At 53.5% G+C, this 26,258-nt stretch overlaps 9 protein-coding genes across 9 annotated transcripts; 5 read left to right on the forward strand and 4 right to left on the reverse strand.

Moving 5' to 3' along the window:
* Positions 1-246: 246 nt before the first annotated feature.
* Positions 247-3,424, reverse strand: M409DRAFT_36708 (uncharacterized protein; the record flags this gene model as incomplete). Its single annotated transcript, XM_033810603.1, has 2 exons — positions 247-3,022; positions 3,078-3,424. The coding sequence occupies 2 exons, from the start codon at positions 3,422-3,424 to the stop codon at positions 247-249; spliced, it is 3,123 nt and encodes a 1,040-aa protein (XP_033667390.1).
* A 3,512-nt stretch (positions 3,425-6,936) lies between these two features.
* M409DRAFT_23140 (uncharacterized protein) lies at positions 6,937-7,569 on the forward strand (the record flags this gene model as incomplete). The annotated part of the gene is made up of 1 exon (XM_033806649.1): positions 6,937-7,569. One exon carries the CDS (start codon positions 6,937-6,939, stop codon positions 7,567-7,569), a length of 633 nt encoding a protein of 210 aa, XP_033667391.1.
* Positions 7,570-8,015: 446 nt separating this feature from the next.
* Positions 8,016-9,561, reverse strand: M409DRAFT_23141 (uncharacterized protein; the record flags this gene model as incomplete). Its single annotated transcript, XM_033806650.1, has 2 exons — positions 8,016-8,810; positions 8,866-9,561. 2 exons carry the CDS (start codon positions 9,559-9,561, stop codon positions 8,016-8,018), a joined length of 1,491 nt encoding a protein of 496 aa, XP_033667392.1.
* A 591-nt stretch (positions 9,562-10,152) lies between these two features.
* Positions 10,153-11,667, reverse strand: M409DRAFT_54845 (uncharacterized protein; the record flags this gene model as incomplete). Its single annotated transcript, XM_033812844.1, has 1 exon — positions 10,153-11,667. One exon carries the CDS (start codon positions 11,665-11,667, stop codon positions 10,153-10,155), a length of 1,515 nt encoding a protein of 504 aa, XP_033667393.1.
* Positions 11,668-13,455: 1,788 nt separating this feature from the next.
* M409DRAFT_66546 (uncharacterized protein) lies at positions 13,456-14,940 on the forward strand (the record flags this gene model as incomplete). The annotated part of the gene is made up of 1 exon (XM_033816982.1): positions 13,456-14,940. One exon carries the CDS (start codon positions 13,456-13,458, stop codon positions 14,938-14,940), a length of 1,485 nt encoding a protein of 494 aa, XP_033667394.1.
* A 374-nt stretch (positions 14,941-15,314) lies between these two features.
* M409DRAFT_66547 (uncharacterized protein) lies at positions 15,315-17,024 on the forward strand (the record flags this gene model as incomplete). Its single annotated transcript, XM_033816983.1, has 2 exons — positions 15,315-16,317; positions 16,576-17,024. 2 exons carry the CDS (start codon positions 15,315-15,317, stop codon positions 17,022-17,024), a joined length of 1,452 nt encoding a protein of 483 aa, XP_033667395.1.
* A 440-nt stretch (positions 17,025-17,464) lies between these two features.
* M409DRAFT_23145 (uncharacterized protein) lies at positions 17,465-17,996 on the forward strand (the record flags this gene model as incomplete). The annotated part of the gene is made up of 2 exons (XM_033806651.1): positions 17,465-17,789; positions 17,884-17,996. 2 exons carry the CDS (start codon positions 17,465-17,467, stop codon positions 17,994-17,996), a joined length of 438 nt encoding a protein of 145 aa, XP_033667396.1.
* A 1,194-nt stretch (positions 17,997-19,190) lies between these two features.
* M409DRAFT_54848 (uncharacterized protein) lies at positions 19,191-20,912 on the reverse strand (the record flags this gene model as incomplete). Its single annotated transcript, XM_033812845.1, has 1 exon — positions 19,191-20,912. The coding sequence occupies one exon, from the start codon at positions 20,910-20,912 to the stop codon at positions 19,191-19,193; it is 1,722 nt and encodes a 573-aa protein (XP_033667397.1).
* Positions 20,913-21,385: 473 nt separating this feature from the next.
* M409DRAFT_54849 (uncharacterized protein) lies at positions 21,386-25,741 on the forward strand (the record flags this gene model as incomplete). Its single annotated transcript, XM_033812846.1, has 1 exon — positions 21,386-25,741. The coding sequence occupies one exon, from the start codon at positions 21,386-21,388 to the stop codon at positions 25,739-25,741; it is 4,356 nt and encodes a 1,451-aa protein (XP_033667398.1).
* Positions 25,742-26,258: the final 517 nt, after the last annotated feature.

Genomic DNA, 26,258 nt, shown 5'->3' on the forward strand with positions numbered 1-26,258 from the left:
GTTAGATCGACGCAGTTGAAGATCAGTCTCAATTGTTGGATTGGCGGCTACTTTTACTCTCCCTCACTTTTTGTCTATTTTGAGCAATGGTGGATTGCGGATTGAAGACAGAGAAAGAAACAAAAGAAAGGGGGCCGGCCACATTGAGCACTTTTTCACAGAAGTGCTATATACACTTTTCTACAATACATATCTATACAATTTTCTCAGAGCAGAGTGGTATACAACACAGACAAACAATCTCTCTCAAACCTCCACCTCCTGAACCTTCCCCATCCCCAGATCCTCCACCTTCCAACTGCCCTCCTTCCAAAACGCCGTCTTCTCCTTATCCCCTAGCACAGTGATATGCGCCTTCCCCTGAACACCCTTCACAACCTCCTCCGCCGCCTCCCTTACCTGCTTCGCATCAACATCTAACAACCACTCCCTCCGTCGCTGCTCCATCTCCCCATCAACGCCACTCAGAAACCTCACCATCCCCTCCTGATTCACGCTAACGGGCGCATCGAGACCCTGGAAAACACCCAACTTCGCCTCTTCGAGTTCTCGATCACTCCAGTCTCGCTCGGCGGCCCACCGACCCGTCTCGCTGTAGATTTTGAGGGTGTTGGTGGGGTTTGGGTCGCGGTAGGAGTACATGCCGAAGATGCCGGGGATGCCTTTGCTGTAGGCTCCGCCGCCGTAGGCGCCGCCCTTTTCGCGGATCTCGTGGTGGAGGTGTTTGTGGGTGAGGAGTTTGGCGAGGATGGCGAAGGGGGCGGATTTGGAGGAGGTGTAGGGGCCTGTGGGGAGGGAGAGGCCGGAGTAGGAGACTTGGTAGGGGAGGTTGAACAGGGTGTGGCGGGAGGTGAAGTCGAACGGTGGAGACTGGCTGGGTGGTGATGATGTAGGTGCCGAGAGGTTGGCTCGCGATGTCGCTGCGAGGAAGCTTTGCAAGGCTGCCTCGTTGGCGCTGACAGATTCAGAGCCGCAGGTCAGGGCAACTCGCATTGAACCGCCGCGCATATTGGAGACTGCGATTGCTTGGATGGTTTTGAGCTTCTGGATGAGTTCATTCATTGCCGCTTCGTTCTCCTCAGCTGCAGCCAGAGTAGCGGTCATCTTGACCTGCGACAGACCTGCGTACTGCTCGCTCAAGCGACCTACGGGGCTTACGCCTGCTTCTGAGTACCGCATTGCGTAGCTGTGGCCGCTCGAAGCGACTGCGTCGACAGCGCCGCTGGCAGCCGTCTGAAGTAGTTCGCGAATCATGCGGTGTGCTTGAGGTGAATCGAAGTCGGTACCCAGCAGCACTGTCTGGATAAGTTCAAACATGGCTGGGATGTTATTGTCGAAAGCGTGTCCACTTATTGCTAGCCCTTCCTCGGCTTGCTGAATGTCGAATGGGCTCGCTGTAGTGTGTGTGCCAAATGCAATGCCTCCAGTCTTCAGCTTGATCAGGTCCTCGATCACCTCCATCGGCTTATCTTTCGTGCCGATACGCATCAAGCTGTCGCAGAATAGCGGTACGAGCATGCGAAGTTCGCCGGGCAGGTCCTTGAAGAGGGACAGAGCGCGGAAGTATGTCAGGCCATTGGTAGCGGCCTCATGCCACTGGACTTTGACATTGTCAACAGTGCTGTCCCGCACTTGAGTCTGCTTCTGCACCCGCGAGATGTCAGATACGCGCAGCGTAGGAAGACTGTCAAGTGATTGCGTGCGACCTGCATCTTGTTCTTTGACAAGCTCCAATTCCCGGTCTCTCAATCCCTTGTAAGCATCTTGCTCGCTGGGATACGCTTTCACTGCTTCGTTGATCTTCGTCTTCAGCCTGCTGGCTTCCTCGGCAGCAAGCTCAGCAGCAAAGTCGGCGCTGGGCTCCATGGTGAAAGTCATCGTGTTATCCACGAGAAGATACTTTTTGAGTAGGCCCTCCAGATATCCTTCTTGAGCATAGTTTGCCTTGAACTGGTCCAGTGTAGCTTTCACAGCCAAAGCCTTATATGGGTCCAGACCATTGAACCACTTGCCTACCAGGCGCTGCACGGTCCCAAGTCCGAACTTCGCAGACTTGTGCTTGAGGGAGAGTTCAGTCTGGTGTAAGTTCCCCTCGATCTTCTGCTTATCAAGACCTTTAGCTATAGTCTCCATGATCGTGGCCGCGATGACTTTCTTCACTTTAGGCACATTCTCCTTCGTAACTCCGTTTAGGCCAATCGAGAAGATCGCGGTGGGTTCGGTGTCCAGGATTCCAGTGTTTGGAGAAAAGTCCGTGCCAAGCCCAGATTCAATGAGTGCGCGATACATTGGTGAACCGTACCCATCCATCAGAACGTTCAGTGCCAGGTTCAAAGCGGTGAATTCGACAACATCGCGAGGGTCGCCAATAATCCATGTGACGGATGTCTTGTATTGGGATTCGATGGGCGTCAATGGATCGATCGGTCCCTTCAAAACGATCTCTCGTGGACCTTCAAGAGTGATTGGCGCTTTCAATTCTTGGTCAACGTTGGTGTTGTTGAAAGCTGACAGCTGCTCTCCAAGTAATTGCAAGTGGTGCTGCACGGGTTGGTCTCCGTATGTAAGAATCTTGCTGTTGCTTGGATGGTAGTGGTCTCTGTGGAAGTTCCTCAGTTGCTCGTATGTAAGGTCCGTCATCTTGGCCGGGTCACCGCCGTAGTTGTTGAGAGAAGGTACGACATGCTCAAAGAAGCGTATGAAGTACAGATATGTGGCATCGCTCATCTGGCCCTTCATCTCGTTGTATACGACGCCCTTGAACACGAGATCGCTTCCATCCTCTTTCTGCACGGTCTCTTCTGGATTCTCTGGCCCGATTCGCCATCCTTCTTGCACGAAATCGGAATGTTTGAGGAGTGGGTGGAGGGTAGAATCGAGGTAGACACTCATCAGATTACGAAAGTCTTGAGCGTTCGTGGTGGCGAAGGGGTACATAGTATGATCGGTGGAAGTCATGGCGTTCATGAAACTTTGGAGAGAGCGCGGAATCATCTTGAAGAAGGGATCTCGAACAGGATACCTACCTCATCTATCAGCCTGCGCCTTATATACACCTCTTATCCATATGGACCTACTTTTCTGACCCGCATAAAGTCGTGTGTTCAAGAATATGGGGAACACCAGTGGCGTCCGGAGGGTTCGTCTTGAAACCGATGAGAAAAGCATTGTTGATATCGTCTCTTGCCAAATGCAGATAGTCTGCGCCCGTCTTGTCGTGCGTGAAGTGTAACGCAGACAGCTCTAACTCAGGAACATGTTCTGCTCGATTGAGGGTGAAGCCATGGAGATGGTCTCCCGGCTTGGGTAGAGAGTTGAGATCGGTAGCGGAGGCGTAGTTTCTTCTCGTGTTGCGGGTCAACAGGCGGTGATATGGGGCGAAAATGCGAGGTGACCGCGCGGCAGTGCGCAGTGAGCTCAACATTGATGGCCGATTTGATTAAAGAGAGAAGAAGTGATGTTGCAGGTGCAGATGTTTACCCTGGCAGATGGCAAGCCAAGACTGACGTCGATTATCTCATCTCAGCTGCTGCTCGTTTGGGACTAGCCTTCGATTCGACACTCACTTCATCCTGCATCCAGAGCGTAACCGACATCTGCACATCGATATCGCCGCCAACACCCCTCCCCGCGCAGCTCTGACGCCTACGGCATATCCAATGCGCTATTGATACCGCCCACGGTCAACACCATATCCTCTCGCCACCAATTCCGCCCCGAGGAGCCACCGCACCCTTAACCGGCCGCGAGACCATTCCCCGTCGTGCCACCCTCCCCCATCGAGTCACACCTCACGAGACCTTCGCCGCCGCTGGAACGACCTCCACCTCACCGTTCGAGCTGTCAACATTGGGGCCGCGCACCGCAGATGCCAAGGGCGGAGCGAGTGCAAACCCTGCCGTCGGACTTCACCACCAGACCGACGGCGACGCTCTCTTCAAGTCGGTCATTCTAGCCTTGCGACCAATCGCCGGCAGACTCTTGCACCACGGAGACCGGCAGGAGACAACGCTATTACGCGTGGGCCAGCAGGGCTTTTAGATAGTATCGCCGATCGCGTGCATCTCACATGGCTCAGGTCGCTGCTCACCACCAGCAGCCGCTCCCGGCCAGCAATGCTCGTGGATCACCTGCCTCTGCCGACTACTCGCGCGATGCTTCCGCCTCCGATGGTTCCATCCCCGCGCCTCCACCGCCTCCCACCAATGCCCCTGCGCCGGCCAAAGGAAAAGCAAAGGGGAAGAAAGGGAGCAGCAACTCGACTGATCCCAACGATGCGCATAAAGCTTTGCTCTCCAAGATCTCTCAGCTGGAAGCCACGAGCACCGAAGATGCTCAGCAGAATGCAGAGATTGAAGCAGAGGTTAAAAAGGCCAACCGCGACTTGTCTCAAGTACTTGCAAATCTCGAACCGCAACACAGCAAACTGGATATTCTTCAGAAGAGATATACCGACCTGCTGAGTGAGATGAAAAAGACGGAACGTGATCATGTCAAGGCCAAGAAGCGAGGTGACCAGCTGCAGAAAGAGAAAGAGGAGATAGGCAAGGAGCGGACGAAAGAGAAGGCTATGAAGGAGAAGCTGGAGAAATTGAGCAGAGAACTTACGAGAGAGAACAAAAAGTTGAAGGACGACTTTCGCGAACTCAAGGAGAATTCTGCCAATCGCAACGATGAGCTCCATCGAAAGCTCGAGAGCATGGTACTAGACATGAATGAAGTGGTATCAGAACGAAGAGCACCCGAGCGGCAAAGTCAAGAGCTGGAGCAGGACAAGCTGTTTAGAGAGAAGTTTACTTCTTTTCTACATCAGTACGAGCTGCGGGAACTACACTTTCAGAGTGTGCTCAGGACTAAGGAACTTGAAATACAATTTCAGCTTGCTAGACACGAGCAGCTGAAGAGAGCGCAGGAGAACGAGCTTACCAAGAGCCACCAGTTGACAAGACAAGTGAGCACTTTCAGCCAGACGGAGAACGAACTTCGAGGGCAGCTCAACGTCTACGTAGAAAAGTTCAAGCAGGTATGTTTCCAACTACATTACCAGCAGCGGCTTTTGGGACTTGTCGTACCGCTGAACGTATGGTTTTCTTGCTTGGTAACTGACTGACCTTCCAGCAGGTAGAAGACACGCTCAACAATAGCAATGACCTGTTCTTGACTTTTCGAAAGGAGATGGAAGAGATGTCCAAGAAGACGAAGCGGCTGGAGAAGGAGAATTTGAACCTGACAAGAAAGCAAGAAGCCACCAACAAGAATATATTCCAGATGGCCGAGGAGCGAAGTCAAAGTCAGCAGACCATCGATCGTTTGACGAGGGAGAACGAGAAGTTGAAGAAACTCTGTCGAGCGATGCAGACGCAAGGGTATGGCAGCGCGCATGCAGCTGCGGCTGGCGCCCAGAGCGCGGCCGTCGATACGGGCGAGTTTGACGAGGGACTAGAGGGTGAGACGGAAAGTGAATACGAGGATGAGGAGTACGACGAAGATGAAGAGGGCGAGTACGACGACGATACGGAGGAAGAAGTCCTCGACGTGCAGCCGAGAACCTATGGTCCGCCGCCACCGCCTCCTCCGCAGGAGACACTACCCAACGGCAAAGCAAAGGCGCCACAACAACAGCCGGCTCCTCAATCTACGCCTCAAGCACCGCAAGTCAATGGAGTCAATGGCGCAAGGCATTGATCGGTGGCTAAAGGGGAAAGCGGAAGAAGGCTTGTAACTTGTACATTCATTGCTTTGCGGCGTCCGCATACACACACATACGCGGCGCAATCGTTTGACTACCCGCGACCACCAACCTGATTGATTCGCCAAATGTACAGCAAGTGTTCTCCAAGACTCTCACCCACCACTTCCCATCCCGTCAACATAAACAACCCCCTTCACCAACCAAACATTTCAAGATCTCGCTGACTCATCCCCACATGGCAAGTCTTGGCACCAACCCCAAAACTTCCAGTCCCCTTGCACCTCTCCAACTTCCTTCCAAACACAAACACACGCGCTCAGAACAGATTAAACGCCCACCGCACTTTCATCGCACTGCGTGTGAGGTCACTTTTAACACGGCGCAAGAATAAGAAACACCTTTCCTTCTGGACAATGCTGCACTGAACCCTGCAAGGGGAGCGGGCGGTTTGTCTTTGGGAGGGGGGTAAGATCTCAGGCTTTCAGACCCGTGCTTGTTTTTGCCCTAGAGATTTATGGGAGGCGGACTAAAGTCGTGAGGACATGCTTGGTTGAAGGAAGGGAGGGGCGCGCGTCGGGGTTGTTGGGGTTGGGGTTGTTGGGGTTGGGGTTGGGGTTGTTGATGGAGCGTGAGAGAGGTGGTGATGGTGGTGATGGGGTGTTGAGTTGGTAGATATACTTTTGTGGTTCGTTTGATATCGGCTGAGTCGAGGCGGCATATCTCATGATCAATGGAACTGCCCATACCTGTTTGCAATGTTTCCTTGATGCAAGTACGGATACTGTTCGTGCCCCGTCGACGTTGCTCTTCATCTCGCGTTGACTTTACTATGTCCTTCCAGCTGTCACATGTTCACCCACACCATTATCGTTTGCCTTGCAGCAGTGTGGCTATCCATCATCCTCTCGTTGATATGGACACAAACCACCAGTATCACACATCATACAGCCATGCGCGCTATACAATGTTTTTATGGCCTGAGGCAGTCATGTATTAGCGCAAACTCTGTATATAGCAAGCCGACTTCACTTTGTTTTCTACTCCAACTAAAGTATCTACTATCGACGTATCTTCAGACCGAACTGTCTATCGGCGCTTGGGATCTTTATACAGTCTTCTGCTACTTTATGAAGCTGTATATGATGAACATGTCAAGAATCGCCCGATGACAAAGAACCCTGCGCGACAACTCCAAATGTGAAATCGGGAAACGACATACAAGCGAATGACCGGATCCATCTTTAATGGCGATCTGGAAAACAAGACTCACGCTTATATACCATGGCGGAGTCCTCAGAACATCCCCCAACATATACAACCTTCCCGGCCCCCAAACCCGCCCCTTCACGCACTACCCCCACCTCCACGAAGGCCAAAAATGGACCCCCACCGAACTCCAAACCCTCCAAACCCTAAGCACAACCGGCACAACCAACCGCACCATCCGCGAACACCACCTCCCGCACCGCACCCTCGAAGCCATCGCCCTCCAACGACACCGCCTAGGCCTAAAAACCCGCTCAAAACCGCCCCCCTGGACCGCCGCCGAAACCGCGACCCTCCAAACCGCCCTGGAGCGCGGCCTCACCTGGACGGAGATCCGGCTGCGGGAGCTGCCGCAGCGGACGGAGTCGGCGATGAAGGGGAAGGTGCGGCGGATGGAGGTTTATGGGGCTTGTGGGGGGAGGAAGGAGAGGCGGAAGTGGGGGGTGGGGGAGGTGGAGAGGTTGAGGTGGTTGAGGGAGGTGGAGGGGTTGTGTTGGGGGGATGTGGCGGTCGAGATGGGGAGGAGTGAGGTGGCGGTTGCGGGGAAGTATTGGTTTTCGAGGAGAGGGGAGAGGAGGGGGAGGGGAGGGGTGGAGAAAGATGGGGGGTAGGTGGACGTAACTGCTCTGAGTGGGAGGGGCCGTGCCTGGGCTTGCACATGTTCGAGAAGTGGTGCGTGTGCTGCGAGTCTTTTCAGAAGCCACATATCGGACTACCAGCAAGATTGTCTAGAAAGCTGGAAATGTAGATTAGAGATATTCAATCAAAGCTATCTAATAGCCATAAACTTTCTAAAATACCATGTCTCGTATCTCGCATTTCAAACCAATCATAAAGACATGCATGTCGATTCAATCGCAAACTCGAGTGAAACCAGGTTAAACCAGGAATATCAGCAACATTTTCTCCATGAACAACAGGTTTCCATGAGCAGGCTAAGATAGTCAGCATCCGAGCATGAAATGAAAAGGTCTCCTCCGTCCAAGCCCGCGGAGTATCGTGAGAAGGAAAAGATCAGTCCGTCCAGGTGGTGATGTGCATCCTCCCTCACAGCCCATCATTCGCCTTTCTTCTTCCCCTTACCAAAGGCAGATTTGGCCGCGTCTACGGTCTTGTCCTTGATCCGTGACAGCCTGCCCTTCTCAGGACTATTATCACCCTGCTTGGAACTCCCAGCTTGTGGATCGTCACCAACAACACTGCCAGCGCGGCCACCGGCACGGCTTCCACTGACAGACCCAGACGCGATAGATTTTCCCTTCTCGTTCAAATCCTCGAATTCGAACGTCAGGGTAGGGCCGTCGAATGGAGCCAGGCATTTCGGGGTCTGCTCCGAGTCCAGTGAGATGTGGATCGCATTGATGCGCTTGAGGCCCAGTTGCTCTTTATGCTGCAGGAGCAAATAGGCGAACATCGCGGCGTCGGGAGTACCGAGCACGGCGTAGAAGGCGTCGGAATTGGCCGTCAGAGTGAGGCGTTTCTCCCAAGGCGGAGGCTCGTACAAGCCTACCTGCGGCGTCATGACCTTTCCATACCCTCTCGCGGACAAGATGTGTTCGATGATCTGGATCGTCACTTTTGTGTCGACTTCGTTCACGATGCTGATGCGGAGGTTCCGGGGGTCGACTCCCTTGTCCCTGCATTGTTGCTGCCATTCGAGAAAGAGCACGTCGGAGATGCGGTTGAGCGCGGGCAAATTTTGGCGGAGTCGTAATCCGAATTCGAACTCATCGATGTAGGGATCTTCCGAGAAGATACTCTCTTGGAGAGAATTGACAGGCGATAGGGCCTCGCATATGACGACGAGGCCGTCCTTTGGGTTGCACGTGCATGTCAAGTTCCCCTCTGATGGCTGACAAATAGATTCAGCTGCCTATACGGACAGATCACTGGATTGGGTGACTTACTCTGTCATGTTCCTTGCCATTGAACATTATGTTGTCTTGCTGGAAAATGACCGGCATATTAGGGGCGTCTTCCATGTCTGCTGAAGGCACTTCCGGGGAGATACCAAGATCTTTCAGAATGGTGTGAACGGGCGTGAAGGTCTTCAGATTGACGTCAGGAAGATGATACGGGCATTCGCGGGGATTTTTGGACCAGCCGTTGTCCTCGATATCCTTGTACTCGTTGAACTTGCTCTGGGACTTCTCGCCAACCTCTAATTTGGGAGGAATCGACGTCCTCATCGTCTGGGTCAACTGGTCGGTATTCGTCTCTGACATCCACTTATACAGCCGCTTGCCGTTGGAAGCATAATGTCGGAAAACATCATGGTCGATGCGTTGGGGAGGACGAATGGGAGCATAGGGGGGAGAAGACGCTCCTGATGGCGGGGATTCTCTCGAGCGGATGCTTCCAACGTTCCACTGATCGTCGCTAACGTGCGGAATGGACTCGACGTAGTTCTGTGGCTCGTCAGGATTTGAGCCATCAGTCTGTTCTTGACTAGCGGGTCGCCGATGAGGAACAGCCTGTCCACTGGGAGCAGCCTGGCCACTGGGAGCAGCCTGGCCACTGGGAGCAGCCTGTCCACTAGGAGCAACCTGTCCACCAGGAGCCCCCAATCCAGGGCCGCTCCCAGACGGGACATTGGCAGCCATATCGAGAAACGTCAAGCTCTTGACAATCGTTGGATGATGGGTTGAGAGCCTGGTAAGGGTCGGTAAGGGTCGATCAACGCCAAAAGATGATCAAGAGGCGGCCGAAAGTTTTGATCGTATGTCTTTGGTGTCGGGCAGTGATTGATCGATGCAGGAATGTGAGCGAGAGGGAGACCAAGAGAGGCGTTCAAATAGTTCTTCGTAGGTTTGCTCTGACGTGTATCGTTGAGTCGACATGACCTGTTGCTGGTTGTGAGCCTGATTGTGAGAGTGTGCTGGCCGGCCCAGAGGTGTGACCAGCTGAGTTGTCCACAGCATGACCGAGTCCTTGACCAGTGGAATGGTCGAGAGTGAGTAGCACGGGACCTTGGGAATGTTGCGTTGTTGTCGTTTTGGCCGGGAGTGATGGGTGTGCCAACAAGAGCAAACCTTCGATGCCGCAACATTGTGATATGGGAATCCGTTGAGCGATAAATGCATGCCTCGTTCATTGTAATATGATCATACTTACTCATGCGGACATAACCCTCCCTCCAGCGCCACGCTCAAAGCAATTACTTCATGATCCATCATCAGAGACGTCGACAGTCATCAACCAGCTCCGCTGTCGAACAGCTCAATTTTGACCACCTCAGGTGTGAGGGTCTCCAGATCCATCAAGATGACCTCGCCAGTCTCCTTGAATTTCGGTACCGCAACGAGCCTGACCTGCTGGCCTTGGGGTCCTTCGATGGTTGCTGTCTCATAACGTGGCTGATTCCCAACGAAGTAGACGTGCGGGCACTCCTTCATGACGAAGCGATCACCGTTCTGGAATGGGTAGCACCAGAGAGTATCAGGTGCTGTCGGTGCAGTCAATCGCCACCGCAGCATGGCTTCCATCATATCCAGTCTCTCCTCGCCATTGACGTATTTGTATACGTCGTCGAGCGTCTGCCCTCCTGCACCAACGAATCGCCAGCCGTCGATATCGACCTCGCACGGATTTGTCGATGTATCGAACCAGTTGGGTGGATCTGTTTTGCTGGGTTGAATGTTCTCAATGTAGGCTCTTGAGTGAGAAAACATGGCAGCATGGATCGGCTGCTGAGGCAATGAGGTCGATGTGGGATCCGTGGGGCCAGGTAGAAGTGTAATGGGTATCGACGGCAGCAGAGATGCTAGCCAAGTGTCCAGTCGGTCGGTCGGTGCAGCGTTGTAGGATGAGGCGTCGTAGCCGTAGGTCCTTTTGCCCGTCTTCTTCGCCGCAGCGACTTCTTCTCGCGAGGGGATGGGCTGGGCATGCGAGAGCGAGTTTCCAGCAATGATCAGTCTTGAAACACTCGCGGCCTCGGTCTGGTCAGCCGATCCTGTTGCTTCACCCAGGAGCCACTCCAGCAGAAGATCGAGAGACAGCGTATCTCCAGCTTCGCCACTGATATTCAAGCCAGATACTATGGCAACCTTGCCGCCGCTTGACCTCGTCTGGTTCAGTACGCTCTTGCCTTTCTTCGCGGCCTCTCCATCGTCCCTCTCCCACCTCTGTGGCTGTCTTGGCAGGTCTGGCACTCTCATGTCCAAGACCTCGAAGTCGCCATCAGAGTTCTCAGTCCCTAATACTGATATGATAGCACCCGTCACCAGCAACCAATCCTTCAACGAAGATCCAGTCAACCGCAGTCGTCCACTTTCGTCTTCCAGCATGACCTGCTCTCCCTCTCCCGCATACTTCTCCCGTGGTGGAGGGGCAGCAATCCAATGCTCTTTGCCGATGTCTTCCAAAACATTCGGCTTCAATGGCATCTCCATGTACACCGTGCCGATCACCCAGCACAAATTCCCTTGACGAACATCCAGCACTCTGTCCACCTTCTTTGCCGCCTGACCCGCAATCTCGAACTCAGAGAATGCTTCGGATGCTATTCGCTCCACGGCGGGCTTGAGCTGGGCTAGTCGGGCAAAGTACATATCGGCATATTGCTGCTGGTAATGCTTCGCCTCGCCGCGGGGTAGGAGATAGGTGTGGAGAGGGTTGTATACGCATTGTGTTCGCTCGAGGGTTGGCGGTTCTTCGTTGGAGGGTTTCGATAGCAGAGCGCCGTCGCTCACGCCGTTGGATATCGCCATGGTGAGTGAGTGTTGGAAAAGTGCATGTGAAGAAGTCCAGGGAAGTCGCGTCGACGCGATATTGACGCGAACGGATTATGTAAGCATAGTCTATGGAACTTCAAGGTTTTGGATCTTTTCCTTCGACTTTACGACATCACTTCTTCTGCACAAGTACGTGCAAACGCAACACATCAGCTTCATCAGAGAAGCAACGGTCTATTCAACATCTGACTGATGCCATTATCTGCACGAGTAAGACCTTCATTCACGATGCCCCAACTCCAACCCTCCTCCCTTTCTCATCACTCACTGCTTGTATATTGATGTCAAATAGAGCCATCTACTCATCTCACCAGAGCGCTACCTCACCAAGGCAAATCATTCAACATGAAGCTGCGTAAGATCCAGAAGAAGCAGCGACCTTTTCCACGCATTTCCATCGATGCAGCAAGTCGCAACCAGGCGGTCCATAAGTTCCTGTCGACATACGAGCTGGTGGAAATCACAATTTCCAAACTATCGATGTTTGAGATTGCTCGGGCGCAGAGGGTCTGCAGAACGTTCAGAGATGTCATCATATTCTCGAACGAGATTCGCAAAGCTGTGGCCCGCCAATCTTGGCTCCCTACAGTTGACGACGACAAGGGAGAAGATTCCTATTCAGTCTCACTGCCGGCCAAGACGTACCTTGATTTCGATTCTGGTCTGGCATCTCAGCCAGATGTACGGCTCTTCAGGACGGAAACCATTCTCAACGCCCCGAAATCCGAAAGCCGCTCTCATGTTGTTGCTATCGTATTTCAGCACACGATTGGGCCACTCGATGAATCTCCACGGTCTGAGATTTATGCATGGCGAAGCACCCCGTCAGCTGAGTTTTGGCGCATGATACCACTATGTCCGCCAGGCGTTGCGGTTGACGTGCATCTGAGCTCGAAGCACAAGGGTTGGTCGACGAGGAAAGGATTTGAGTCCAGCTCAAGTCTTGCAGATGTGTATGAATGGCTCGTCGAAGTTCGAGACAGGAGACTCCAGATGGGTACGCACAGAAAGGTTCCTTTCTCTAAGTCGATGGCCTCGGATTTCTGAGAACGATCTTGCTGTTCGTGGTCGGCATCTTCTTCGACGGACATTTCTTGGAATCTTAGAGGATTGCTATCGCGAATGGGCAATCTTGCGCTTCTGAAGTATGCTGCTACGTAGCCAGGTATATAATTATGTCATGATGAAGAGGAAGCATGCGTATGAAAAGGCTTGCATGTGAAAGGAACATGACACGCCGTGCCTCGAGTCTCGGCTCTTTGATGACCCTTGCTTGCCCTGCATCAAATTCTCCACAATTTGACGTGGCCAATGGCTGGGCCGACTGGTCTCGATGGCAAAAAGCGCCCCCGCCGCTTCCAACACCACCCAACGCAGCACGTTGTCCCTCTCCTCCCTTCACATGTGATTGACCGTCGGCACAGTCCAAGTCTCTGCTTTACTCTTGTTTACATCTTTTCTGCTCTTGCTCTCACTCTCGGTCCCTACTGAATTCCCCCTTGAAAACCCCGGCAACAGACCGACCACCACCCAACGGCCATACTCATTTGTTAAGCTTTCTACCGGCTCAAAAGCAAAAGGAGTCCGCCCGCCCACGCGACCTCCTCCTCCAACGACTTGACGTAGTGAAGCTGGGGTAGACAGGCCTCACAGCTACTTCACTGAAAGAGACAGAGACACAACAAACAGCGAGTCAGGAGCAACTGCGCCTATTTTGCCGCGCGTTCGGAGAGATACTTGGCAAACATGCCTTCATACGCGACCATGACAACATGCACCAAGATGTCGGAGGCGCGAGAGGAGCCTACGGTGGGAGCGTCGTCTGGCACCGATTTCGACGTGGACCAAGACCGAGCGATGAAGCGCCGCAGACACTCCTCCTACAACCCTCAGCAATGGAATCTGGAGGAGAACGCCCAGGTCATGGTCGACCGCTTCTTGAACGATCTTGGACGCAGACTGGACATGCTCGAGACCTATGGGCACTTGAAATTTGACGAGGGAGTGAAGAGCATACACGATACACTTACAGCTGTACATGAGAGATGCAACAAAGTTTCAGACGACATAATAGATGCCGGACGGAGGAGACACAAGATCATTGTTGAGACGTTGGAAGCGAGCTACCGCGATGCATTGGCGAGAAGAGAGACATTCGAACAGAAAGTGCAGGAGGGTGTCAAAATGCTGGAGATGAACCTGACTGCACTCGAGCAACGGGCTTACAAGATGAAGGAGGTCGGTCTCGCAGCGACAGCACACGAGATGTTGGACACCAGTATCGCCTACATGGACAGGACATCGACCAAGGCCGCAGAGATAGTGCACGAGGGTGCAGATGCCGCAAGACGAGCAAAGGAGCGCATGAAGGTCAAGATTGAGACGGCGATTGCCAACGCCCGCAAACACGGCCTGATCACCTACGACATGCTTCCAGAACCATGGCGCGTCAACCCACACATCAAGAACGGCTATCGCTTCTCGGAGACTAAGATCGACTGCATTCGTTCGTGCTTCAGGATCTCGAACGAGTTCGTCAACATCTGGTCCCATGCCATCGGTCTTGTCATTGTCTTGGCTCTGGCTTTCTACGTCTATCCATCTACTCCGGCCTTTGCATCGGCGACACGCTTCGATATCTTCATTGCCGGCTGTTTCTTCTTCGCCGCATGCAAGTGCCTGGTCTGCAGTACCATGTGGCATGCCATGTCCTCGATCTCGAACCAGACCCTGATGGAGCGCTTCGCATGCGTTGATTACACTGGCATCTCTCTCCTCGTCGCGGCTAGCATCATGACGACAGAATACACTGCCTTCTACTGCGAACCCTGGAGTCGCTGGATCTACATGACGTTGACCTTTGTGCTGGGCGTTGCAGGCACCATCCTGCCGTGGCACCCGACTTTCAACCGCGCCGATATGTCTTGGGCTAGAGTGGGCTTCTTTGTCTCGCTTGCGGCGACTGGCTTCTTCCCCATCGCGCAGCTCACCTACGAGCGCAGCTGGGCGGAGACCAGCTACTTCTACGCCCCGATTATGAAGTCCATCTTCGTCTATCTCGGCGGCGCGATCCTCTATGCTGCAAAGATCCCCGAGCGATTCCTCCCAGGCTGGTTCGACTACGCTGGATGTTCCCACAACATCTGGCATTTCGCTGTCCTTGGTGGCATTCTGTTCCACTACACTGCCATGCAGAGCTTCTTTGGGGTGGCATTCAGACGAGCAGAGATTGGCTGCTCGGCATATTAGATGATAGAATCTGTCTCAACACGGACGTGACGACAGGAAAGAGCGGGTTCTGTACAGTTCCACCTGCTCGATTGCATGCCTTTGGTCAGGCATAGAGAATTTCAGATTTTGGTGTTCGAGGAGAACGCCTTTGGCATTTTGGGTGGTAGCGTTCTAGCGAGTTCTGAATGGCATTTGGTCTCATCAGCACCTCTACTTCGCCGCTCTTTGTGCGCTTCTCCTGTTGCTCATCTTCGTATGCATCAAGTGAATCTGGATCACGTGACATTCGGGAGACTGCTCTCGGCTAATCTTGCCTTCTCCAAAGCGTGTCTTCACCTCGTGTCGTGCTAGCAGTCCGTCGTCCCCTTCACAAACATGAACCACGACACAAAATGAGCGCGGAATCCTTACAGCGCGAGGGACGCGCTGCCTATGATAAAGGCGAATTCTCTAAGGCGCTGGAATACTACAATCGCGCCGTTGGCAGAGGAAATCCGAGCACGAAACTCCTCGACAGCGTTGCAGCGACTCACTACAGATTGGGAGCTCTTGAAGCAGCACTCGCCGCAGCCAAGAAGACTATCCAGACATACCGCGAAGATGCCACTGGTTACCTACGGGCTGGACAAGTTCTCCTCAAGATGGAGAAGGAGAGCACTGCTTTGGAGATTTACGCCTACGGATTGAAGAGCATCAAGCACGTCGGCGTTGGCTTTGAGAAGTTGAAGAAGGCGCACGATGATCTCCAGCAGCAACTGGCGCCCCAGAAGAGTATCGACCCATTGAGTGTGCTACCACGAGAGCTGGCGATATTCATCCTGGAATACCTCAACTTCCGCCAACGGATCGCCATTTCCCGAGTGTCGAAAGGCTGGAAGAGTTTCATCAAATCAGAGCCTACACTCTGGGCGCACTTGGACTTCTCGGGTGCGAGGAAGAAAGTTCGAACGTCGTTCATCAGTACCGCTATCAATGCTGGGAGGTCGAAGATTACTACTGCGACGCTGAACCAGCTTTGGGATTTTGATAAGACTCTCGCTGCGCTCATCAAGCATTGCCCGTTGGAGTCACTGGGGCTTGCGAATACGGGCTTTCAGGGTCAGAATCTGGTTGATGCTCTGAAGAAGGCGACCAAGTTGAGGGAATTTGCTAGCCAAACCGGGACTGACATTGGCGACAAGACACTCCAGCTCATACTGGAGTGCCGCGGATCCACTCTTGAAGTGCTGAAGTTCTCATCGAAGCAAACGAAGCTATTCTTCCCACAGAGGTTAGACGCTCTCAAATTGCCTGTCCTCACGACATTCGACTTCGACGTGCCAGAGGTGATCCCGTACTGGGAAGTACTCACACAACTTGTCACTCACTCGCCGAAGTTGCAGTCGTTGAGGTTTCGCGCCAACGAGAACCGGCCTGGCCCTTACGTTGCTCCCAGGACGGCGGTCAATTTTCACGACTGCACCATGCTGACCCATCTCGACTTGCGCATTCCACTGCTTTCATCGCTGAACTTGACGCTGCCTAGCTCTCTGCGCGTGCTCAAGCTTGCGACAACTCTCGGCAATCGTATCGGCGAGCTCTTCTTTCAAGAAAGCAAATTGCCAATTCCGAACCAGGGCTTGCGAATGCCAGATACTCCACATCTGGAAGAAGTCCATCTTGATATACCAGGGGTTCCTTTCCACCACGCCACTGCGCTACTAGACAACGACGTCTCGAACGACAAGAAACAGTTGTCGAAGTTGAAGGCGTTCTACATTCACAACGCGGTTGTCGAGGGCATTTCTGATCCCTTCGAACTCCGCGGCCGCCTTTCGCAGCTGCAAGAGCTGGGCATCACGCATTGTTTGTCTTTGAAAGATGAGCACGTCGACATTCTGCTAGAGCATGGCAAGAAACTTCAGATCTTGGACTTGAGATGCACTTCCATCACTGGCGTGGCGGTCAAAGCTATCGTACAGTCGGGAGGGGTGAAGAAGCTCGTGGCCTATGACTGCGACAAGATTGGAAGAGATGCGATCGACTGGGCGAGGAAGCAAGGTCTCCAGGTTGATTTCAAGATGACGAGCAACGAGACGGGAGGGAAGAAGGTTCGGTATTGATTGGGAAAGTGAGAATTGTCTTGTCAGACAGACAAAGCTATGAATGAGGCAGTTCTAGCCAAGAATCCTATTGGCAACACCATTGGCGTACGCACGCCGAGCTCCCTGCGTTGTACCTGCGGCGCTGTTGTCAGCAGAAACTTTAGGATCCAAAAGTCTGACACGCTCCACGGACGCCAGCTCCGTTTCGCGCACCCTTCTGCAAAGCCCGACCTCGCGCCCGTGTCGTCCGTCCCAGGCTATTCACACCCGGATATGACGATTCGGTACTACTCAAGCGCAAACGCTTAGCAGTATTCCGATCACTTTTCGAAAGGATTACCCGTACTACATTTCACCACGAGACAGCGAACAGACATAAAAAACACTCTCCACCAACGACATCTCCCAAAATGGCCTCTACAACAACACACGTCCTCCTCCCCAAAACCAAAACCACCATGTCCGGCCCAAACAACACCAACCCCCTCGAACGCGACATCGCCCTCTACCTCGAATCCATCCTCGCGGACATCAAACTCGCCATCAACACCGGCGAATGGGACCCCGTCCGGAGATACATCGCACCGGAATTCACCTGCGAACCGGTCTTTCGGCCTTGCGCGACGGATCAGGATATCAGTCAGGGCCTTTGTGATTTGGAGGAGTATATCAAGATGTGTCGGAGTGTGTTGCCGGCGATGCAGACGGAGATTGTGGATGTGGTGACGGATGTGGATGTTAGGCATGGGAGGGCGGCGAGTTTTACGACTTTTAGGACGGTTGGTGAGTTACTTCATTTCTATTGACACGAATGGCCTGCTGTTTGTTGGAGGCTGTTCGCTTTCAGGAAAGTCCTCCAGCTAACCGATGTTGACAGGCGTACCCGAAGGCGTTGTAAGGCACAGTGTTGGACGCTTCCAGTGGAGGCGAATACAAGGCGAATGGAAACTGACGAGCCATATGAGCGCGAGGGGAATGGAGGTCGAATGAACGAATGTTTACATCGCAAGCGTGCAGGCGTTTTTGCAGCGTTCGAGCTCATGTTAGTATCATTCTAATTCGTTTCCGAAACGTCAACCACGCACTCGCTCTCCATGCCTGTCAACGCTTCGACTAATCCACCTACCCTAGAACCCATATCCCACACGCCGACACCTTTCGCCCCCGAACCCATACCGATCATAATGACTCTTCAAACCCAATCCCCTCAAGCTCTCGCACTCCCTCGCACTCCCCCTCGCCAAGACCCACCATCCAACATCCAACACCCCTCGAACCCTCAATCCCCACACTGCGCCCTCCATCAGCCAAGAAAATAACCGCGGCCCTAACCAACGACCTGGGACTCCTATATTCCATAGTATGAGGTTATTGATCCTGTTGGCAGGACACTAGAGCTGTTACGGAGATTTGTGGATTATGAGGGAGGGTCAGTTTGGTGATCCTAGGGAGAGGGAGATATCGAGGGAGGGCGAGGGTGAGGCAAGAGATTTGTGGGCTCTAGAGGCTAGACTGTAGATGTTGTGGTGGTTTGATGGGGGATATGCATGGTGGTTTGGGGTTTGGTAAGATATTGCTTGGGGATCCGGCTGGGAGCGTGGGATGGGAAAAACGGTTTTGGGGCTGGAGACATGTGTTGCTTCTGTGCATGGGTGGACGATGATGTAAGCTGGTCGTTGGCTTGATGGCTATAGAGGCGTGGTTGCTGATGGGTAGAGATATGTGAGCGGAGGCAGAGTACATTATTGCAAGCCCTTCTCTTCCAAACTCAGCGATCCAGGGGACGAATCGGCAAAGGTGCCCCTCCTGTAACACGTTTCCCTGAACGGACTGTTATGCAGGTGCTGTAGAGTGCGCTGCAGAGACATCCTGGAGTTTTGAAGTAAAGGCTGCGCCGTCGGATCGAGTCTCTACTCGTGGCAGACAGCTGATTGCATTCGAGATGCCTGGAGTTCTAGATGTTATCGCGAATCCGTACCTGAAAGGAAGAGACGTCAAAACGAGTAGAGAGAGCGATGCCACGTGAAAAGACTTCATGCAGGAGATTTGAGTTTTGAAGGATATGACTTTGGGATTGGGATTCCCGTGCCGGCTGACAAGAGGTCGACGACACGTCTTGCCATACCAGACATCTCACATTTCATTTACAGCTATCCTGATCGTTGATCTGTCGTGAGCACATTTCTACACGGCAATACCACCACTGTTGATCTGCCTTGGCTCGCCCGCCGCCTCGAACGTCCCGTTTCCAAGTCTCCGGAGCTGCTGCGCGGTGCTCTGGCCTGGAGCGATCCAAGTCACGTTGTGGCCTCTCGATTTCATGAATGCTACCGTTTCGTTGTTGTACGGGTACTCGAATGAGACTTGATTGGGCACGAGCTGGTCGTGCAGTCTCGGCTGGGCAAGAGCTTCAACGGCTGTCATGTTCTGGTCCAGCACATGCCACAGGTTCTGGAGGGTCGCGGTGATAATTCGACTTCCGCCTGCGGCGCTTGTGACGAAGTAGAGGGTTCCGTTGGCGTGCTCGACGATTGTGGGCGTGATGGAGCTCAAAGGGCGCTTGCCAGGGCGGATGTAGTTGGATGGGGACGGGATATAGCCGAAGGAGTTCGAGGCACCTGGGACGCTGAAGTCGTTCATTTCGTTGTTCATGATGATGCCGGTTTCTGGGACGAGGATTCGGGAGCCGAAGAGGAGGTTGATGGTTGTCGTTAGGGCGATGGAGAGGCCGCTGACGTCGCTGGCCACAACGGCAGAAGTACCTGGAGTTTCGAGGGATTCAAAGCCAGAGGGGTCGTATGCTGACACGTTCAATGTATGAAGAGGGCTGATCTTCGCACGAACAGCAGCCGCCGTCGTTTCGTTGAGCATATCAGCCTGGTACTCATCCATGCCCTCGACGAAGAATGGATCGCCCAATTCGCTGCGCTGGCCATATGCAAATCGAAGAGCTTCGTCGAAGAAATGCGTGCTGAGATTGAGAGTCGCTGCCTGGCCAATGTCCGTGTATCCCTCAATTATCTTCATCACGCTCATGGCGACCGTACCGCTGGATGGCGCACTGCAACTTCGAATCCTGTAATCCCTGTACGTGATTTCCGCTGGTGGTCGGATGGCGACAGTGTAGTTCTTGAGGTCCTCGAGGGTCATGGTACCGTTCGCAGCCTGGAGCGTGTTGATCATGGTCTGGGCAATGGGTCCTGAGTAGAAGGCTTCTACACCTCGCTCTGCTATTTGCTCCAGAGTTGCCGCATATCTCTTGCGGGTGATGGTGTCGCCGAGCCCTAAACGAGTTCCATTGGGGGCAAAGTCAATCGCCCAGTTCGGATCGTTGACCAGGAAATTGTTGCTTGTTGTTGCAGAGTCCATGTATCGGACGAGATCGGGAGTGACTGGGAATCCTTCTCTGGCCACTTTGACAGCGGGCAACACAAGATCCTTCCAGTGAAGACGGCCATAGTTGTTGTGGAGGTGCTCCAGACCACGCAGTTCTCCGGGAACACCACTAGCTAATCCACCGTAAATCGATAAATCGGTGTCGTTGTTGTACATATCCTGGAATGCTGCAGCTGGAGCACTCTCGCGGAAATCGATAAACTCATAGCTGCCATTGCTGGACCGCACAAGCATGAAACCTCCGCCAGCAACACCAGAGTGATACATCCCAATCACACCAACGCAAAACACCGTCGCTACCGTGCTATCCGCCGCATTGCCGCCTCTCTTCAAGATGTCGCCGCCAATATCGCTGCATATCGAACTCTCCGACGCCACGGCACCCAGCTTGTTGCCCTCAGGATCCAGAAGCGTGTTGGAGACGCTGTAGTCGGGATTGATCCATGCTGGGTCCGCGAGAGACAGCTGTGGTAGTAGGAATGCTGACAGCGTATATGCGAAGGCCCTCATGTTGGAGACGAAGACGGTGAAGAGGAGGAAGAGTCGGCATGGCGCCATCGACGCGGGCGGCCGCTATTTGTATGTGTCGAGCAATTGGTCGCGATCGCCTCATTTGACGATCCTTGCTCCATCACAAACTTCTTCCTTCCTCCACCGGTATTTCACGGTGTTTTGAGGTCGAAATCGCTAGCATCGTCCTTTCTTCGGGCAAACATGTTGCTTGTTGTTGTTGCTTGGCCGTCATGGCCAAGGTCCAAGATAACAGCCATCTCGCTTTTGCTTATCTCAACGTAACGGCTTCTGACACGGTTAAGGCCAGCCAATGGAATTCATTGACACTAATCAAATTCTGGCAGGAGGCCGGGTCGGATATCGGACTTCATCCTCCAGGATCTCTCAATGCACTGCAATGCCGTGTGACCAAGCGGTAGACGGTACAAGATGGCTTCCATCACCACGCGACAGCAGCGACATGGTCAGGCATGGCTTGTCCTCTCGATGCCGACAATGCCTTTGGCCCAGCCGTGGGTAGAGGCTGTCGAGATGATTTCGACTTCACCCTCCTATTTGAGCAGTCGTTCTTCCAGATCGCCCCTTGTGCCTTGCTTTTGCTCTTGGTCCCTATCCGCGCGACTCAACTGCGAAAGCAAAACGTAAAAGTCCTCCGCAATGGCATGCAAATCATCAAGCAATTGGCCATTGTGGTCCTGGCCTCCACCCAGCTGGCACTACTCGTTCTGTGGGCTTTAACACCGATGTATCGTACGAAGGCTTCGATTCCAGCGGCAGTACTCTCCTTCCTGGCGTCTTTGTCGCTACTCTACCTGTCAGGTATAGAACACGCCCGCTCAATCCGGCCCAGCTCACTCATCAACGTCTACGTTTTCTTCTCGCTGTTATTCGACATTCCCCAAACGAGAACGCTATGGCTTCGTCCAGGACCTCGAGCTCTCCCTGCTTTGTTCACGGCTGGTGTCGCTGCGAAGGCCGTTGTGCTTTGTCTGGAGGCTAAAAGCAAAAGAAGAGCTCTATTTCCGCCTTATAGACTCTATGCCCCGGAGTCTCTCGTGAGCCTCTACGACAGGACTGCTCTGTGGTGGCTCAATCCTCTGTTCTGGACCGGCTACAATGGCTATTTGTCGATCGAGAAGCTTTATGCGGTCGATTTTGATCTCAGCTCCGAGAAGGTAGAGGCCAAATTCCAGCAAGCATGGGCGAAACGTAAAGCACAGCAGAAGCCGGGAAAATGGGCCATGTTCTGGGCAGTGTTCCACACCGTGAAGGCCACATTCTTCGCCATGATCTTTCCGCGATTCTGCCTCAGCGCTCTGAAGCTGTGCCAACCATTACTTATTTCGCGGGTGACATCGCTCCTGAGCGAGGGGGTTAGCCATGAGAATGCCAACTACGGACGTGGCCTGATCGGAGCTGCCGCATTGGTGTACACTGGCATGGCCATCAGCACTGCTTTATATCAGCGTGCTATGCATCGTATGGTCACAAAGATCCGAGGAATCATCATCTCCACCGTCCACAGCAAAATTTTGACGTTGGACTCCTCGAAACTTGCAGATAACGCTGCTTTGACCCTCATCAGCGCGGATGTCAACAGGATATGCTTGTCACTCAAAGAGATCGACCAATTGTTTGCCTCGCCTATTGAGGTTGGGGCAGCAATGTTGTTGCTTCAGCGGCAAATCGGTGTTGCTTGTGTGGCACCTATAGCAGTCACTCTTGCCGTGACTACAGCCAACTTCTTCAACGTCAACACTGCCATACCCATGCAGAAGGCTTGGCTTAAGGCTGTTTCGGACAGAGTCGCTTTCACATCATCTGTCTTGGGCTTCCCCAAAGGGTTCAAGATGCTTGGGCTGACAACGTACTTCACCGATCGCATTCAAGGCATGCGTGTTGATGAACTCAACAAATACGCCGCATACAGGAAGTACGTTACCTGGCGCAATGTCTATGGCCACATCCCGGAGGCATTTGCCCCAACGTTCACGTTGATGATGTTCACATTGGTCTACGGGCAAGAGTCTCTGGACCCCACGACCGCATTCACGGCACTGTCACTTGTCGCCCTGCTTTCTAGCCCAATTGCAGAACTACTTCATAACGTACCGCAACTTTTCATAGCCCTTGCCAGTTTGGAAAGGGTACAGAAGTTTCTGCTGATCGAGGGCATTGAACGAAACACGACTTTCGGAGTGAGAATTGATAAGGCGGCCACAACATCCGCACCGGATCGCAGGGACGATGCCGTCGAGCTGAGCGTGATGGCACCAGCCAAAGCTCCATCAAGCGACGCTCTACACCTGGTACAGATAGAGCAAGGCACCGTGGCGCTCAGTTCTGACAATAAACAAGTCCTCAAGGATGTCGATATTCGACTTACCAAAGGCCACATCCATCTGCTGATCGGTCCCGTCGGAAGCGGCAAATCGACACTTCTCAAGACGATCATTGGCGACCTGTCCCTATTTGCTGGTCGCCGTGTTATTGCACCTGGAATCAACATGTTTGCGTTTTGCTCTCAGGATCCATGGCTTCCCAATGACACTGTCCAGAACCTAATCCTCGGCCACTCAGACTTTGATCCAGAATGGTATGCCACCGTCACTTCTGCTTGCGCTCTCCGCCGAGACATCGCTACGTTCCCCGATGGAGATGATACGCTAGTTGGGACAAAGGGCGTTTCTCTTAGCGGCGGTCAACGTCAGCGGATAGCCCTTGCTAGAGCTGTATATGCTCGGAAGCAGATCATTGTTGCAGATGATGTGCTAAGTGGACTTGACTCAGGGACCTCAAGGCAAGTCTTCACTCAACTTTTCGGTGCCCGCGGACTCTGCAAACAGCATGGCATGACGGTAATATTGGCGACACATTCTACACAGTATCTTCCGTCTGCAGACTTCATCATCGCTCTTGGAAAGGAGGGAAACATCGTCGAGCAGGGGACGTACAACGCCCTGGATGTTCCAGGAGGATACGTTCATGAGCTCGGACTCAGTGGCACTCGACAGGAAGGTTCCGCTGACATCGAAGAAGTTGCTGCCGATGCTGCCATTCGATCCTCCGCCCCAGATAAAGTCGAGGCCGCTCAGCAGGATCTCGCACGCAAGACCGGAGACACATCAGTATACAAGTACTACTTCAAGTCCATCGGCACCAGACTGAACGTGATCCTGACAATCTCCACTGTCTTGTTCATCTTCGGCAACAAGTTTCCCGAGATCTGGGTCAAGTTCTGGAGCGAAGCTGAGACCTCGAACAACCCTCGTCCGCTCGGCATGTGGGTCGGAGTCGCGTTTCTCCTCGCTGTGATATCATGCATTGGCTGCGGCGCCCAGATCTGGACGATGCTCGTTCATGCTGTGCCTAAGAGCAGTGCTCATCTTCACAAGCAGCTGCTTCATACCGTCATGCACGCCACATACTCATTTTTCGTCAACACAGACTCGGGCGTCACGCTCAACCGTTTCTCGAACGATATGAGCTTGATTGAAATCGAGTTAGCTGGTGCTTTCATGCAGTTCTCGGCTGCCATAGGCATGCTCGCCGCTTCTGGGGCTATCATTGTGTCTGGAGCTAGCTACGCTGCTGCGACAATGCCTCTCATCTTGCTTGTACTGTATGGGATCCAGAGGTTCTACCTCCGTACGTCGCGGCAGCTGAGGTTCCTTGATCTGGAAGCTCAGGCGCCTCTCCTTACGCATTGCTCGGAGACTTTGGCTGGCGTTACGACGATCCGTGCGTTTGGTTGGCAGCGCCAGTCTCACCATAAGTGCATGACGCTCCTTGACAAAGCTCAACGGGCGTACTACCTGATGCTTTGCATTCAGAGATGGCTAGGGCTGGTGTTGGGACTTGTGACCGCTGCTGTAGCAGTTGTTGTTGTTACCATGGCCATGACGTTGCCTCAATCCTCGAGCGCTGGATCCATCGGCGTGTCCCTGCTGAGCGTGTTGAGCTTCAGCTTCTACATGACCTTCACAATCAATGCGTGGACGGCGCTGGAGACCTCCTTCGGTGCAGTAGCGAGGTGTAAGAACTTTGAGGCTTCTACCAAGTCTGAGGATCGCCCTGAGGAGAGCCACGTTCCTGATCCTTTGTGGCCTGCTAATGGTGAAGTTATCATCAAAGATCTCCGTGCTTCTTACAACGACGATGGCAAGCAGGTACTCAAGGACATCTCTCTGTCAATCAAAGCTGGAGAGAAAGTAGGGATCTGTGGCCGATCTGGAAGTGGGAAGAGGTCTCTGCTGCTGGCGCTCTTCAGGCTGCTCGACAGCGCTTCTGGCGGTATCACCGTAGACAGCGTGGACCTCGCCACCGTACCCCGCCAGGTGATCCGCGAGCGCTTTGCAGCTCTTCCCCAGGAATCATTGATCTTCCCTGGCACTGTACTCTCCAATCTCGACCCTGTAGGCAGGGAGAGAGTGGAGAGAGTGGAGAGAGTCCTCCAGAAAGTCGATCTGTTAGATCTTATCACCCAGCGCGGCGGTCTTGATGTCGATATCACCTCACTCGGGCTCTCGCAGGGCCAGCTGCAGCTGTTTGCGGTCGCGCGTGCGCTTCTACGCGACTCGAAACTCTTGGTCCTGGATGAAATGTCCAGCGCTGTAGACGCAGTGACAGAGGAGAACATGACGCGCCTGATCAGAGAGGAATTCCAGGAGAGCACGGTTATCGCGGTCGCGCATAGGTTGAGCACGATTGTGGAGTTTGACTGCGTCGTCGTGATGGATGACGGACGTGTTGTAGAGAGTGGCGCGCCGGAGAAGCTGCTGGCGAGAGGCGACAGCGCGTTTAGGGGGCTATGGGAGAATACCTGACGTTGAGCCGGGCTATTTGCTAGCTCGTAAACATCACATCGCCATTTCTCTCCTTCTTCTCCCAACCACCCCAAGGCTTACCGTGGTCTTGCTCTCTGCCTCCGTCCCTCGGCCCCTCCCTCTTCCCTGGAGAAAGACCTGGCTTCGGCCATCAAATTTATTTTCACATCACCTCTGTGGCGCGCGGCTGCCCTTGACAGTAAGTGGGAGCGACAACACCCCGTTTGAGATCTCAGCTAACGATATTCCCCTCCGCGCAGTGGCCGCATACAAATCCACCCTCGAGATCCCCGTCGGAGACGGGGGTGAAGTCATCACCTGCACGCTCAGCGTGCCTCGGTCTCTCGGTGGTGAAGTCGCACGCGACTTCACCCACGCGGTCGCCCAGATCGCGGAAGAGAGGCTCGGCGCGCTGACGCGCGTGAAGACGGAGCCCCCGGGCTCACCCACCATCAAGAAGGAGGAGCCGGTCATCAAGACCGAGCCCTCCTCGCCCACCCCGCCCGCCCGCTCCTTT

The sequence above is a fragment of the Zasmidium cellare genome, assembly GCF_010093935.1.
Source record: "Zasmidium cellare ATCC 36951 unplaced genomic scaffold M409scaffold_18, whole genome shotgun sequence".
Lineage (NCBI taxonomy): Eukaryota > Fungi > Ascomycota > Dothideomycetes > Mycosphaerellales > Mycosphaerellaceae > Zasmidium > Zasmidium cellare.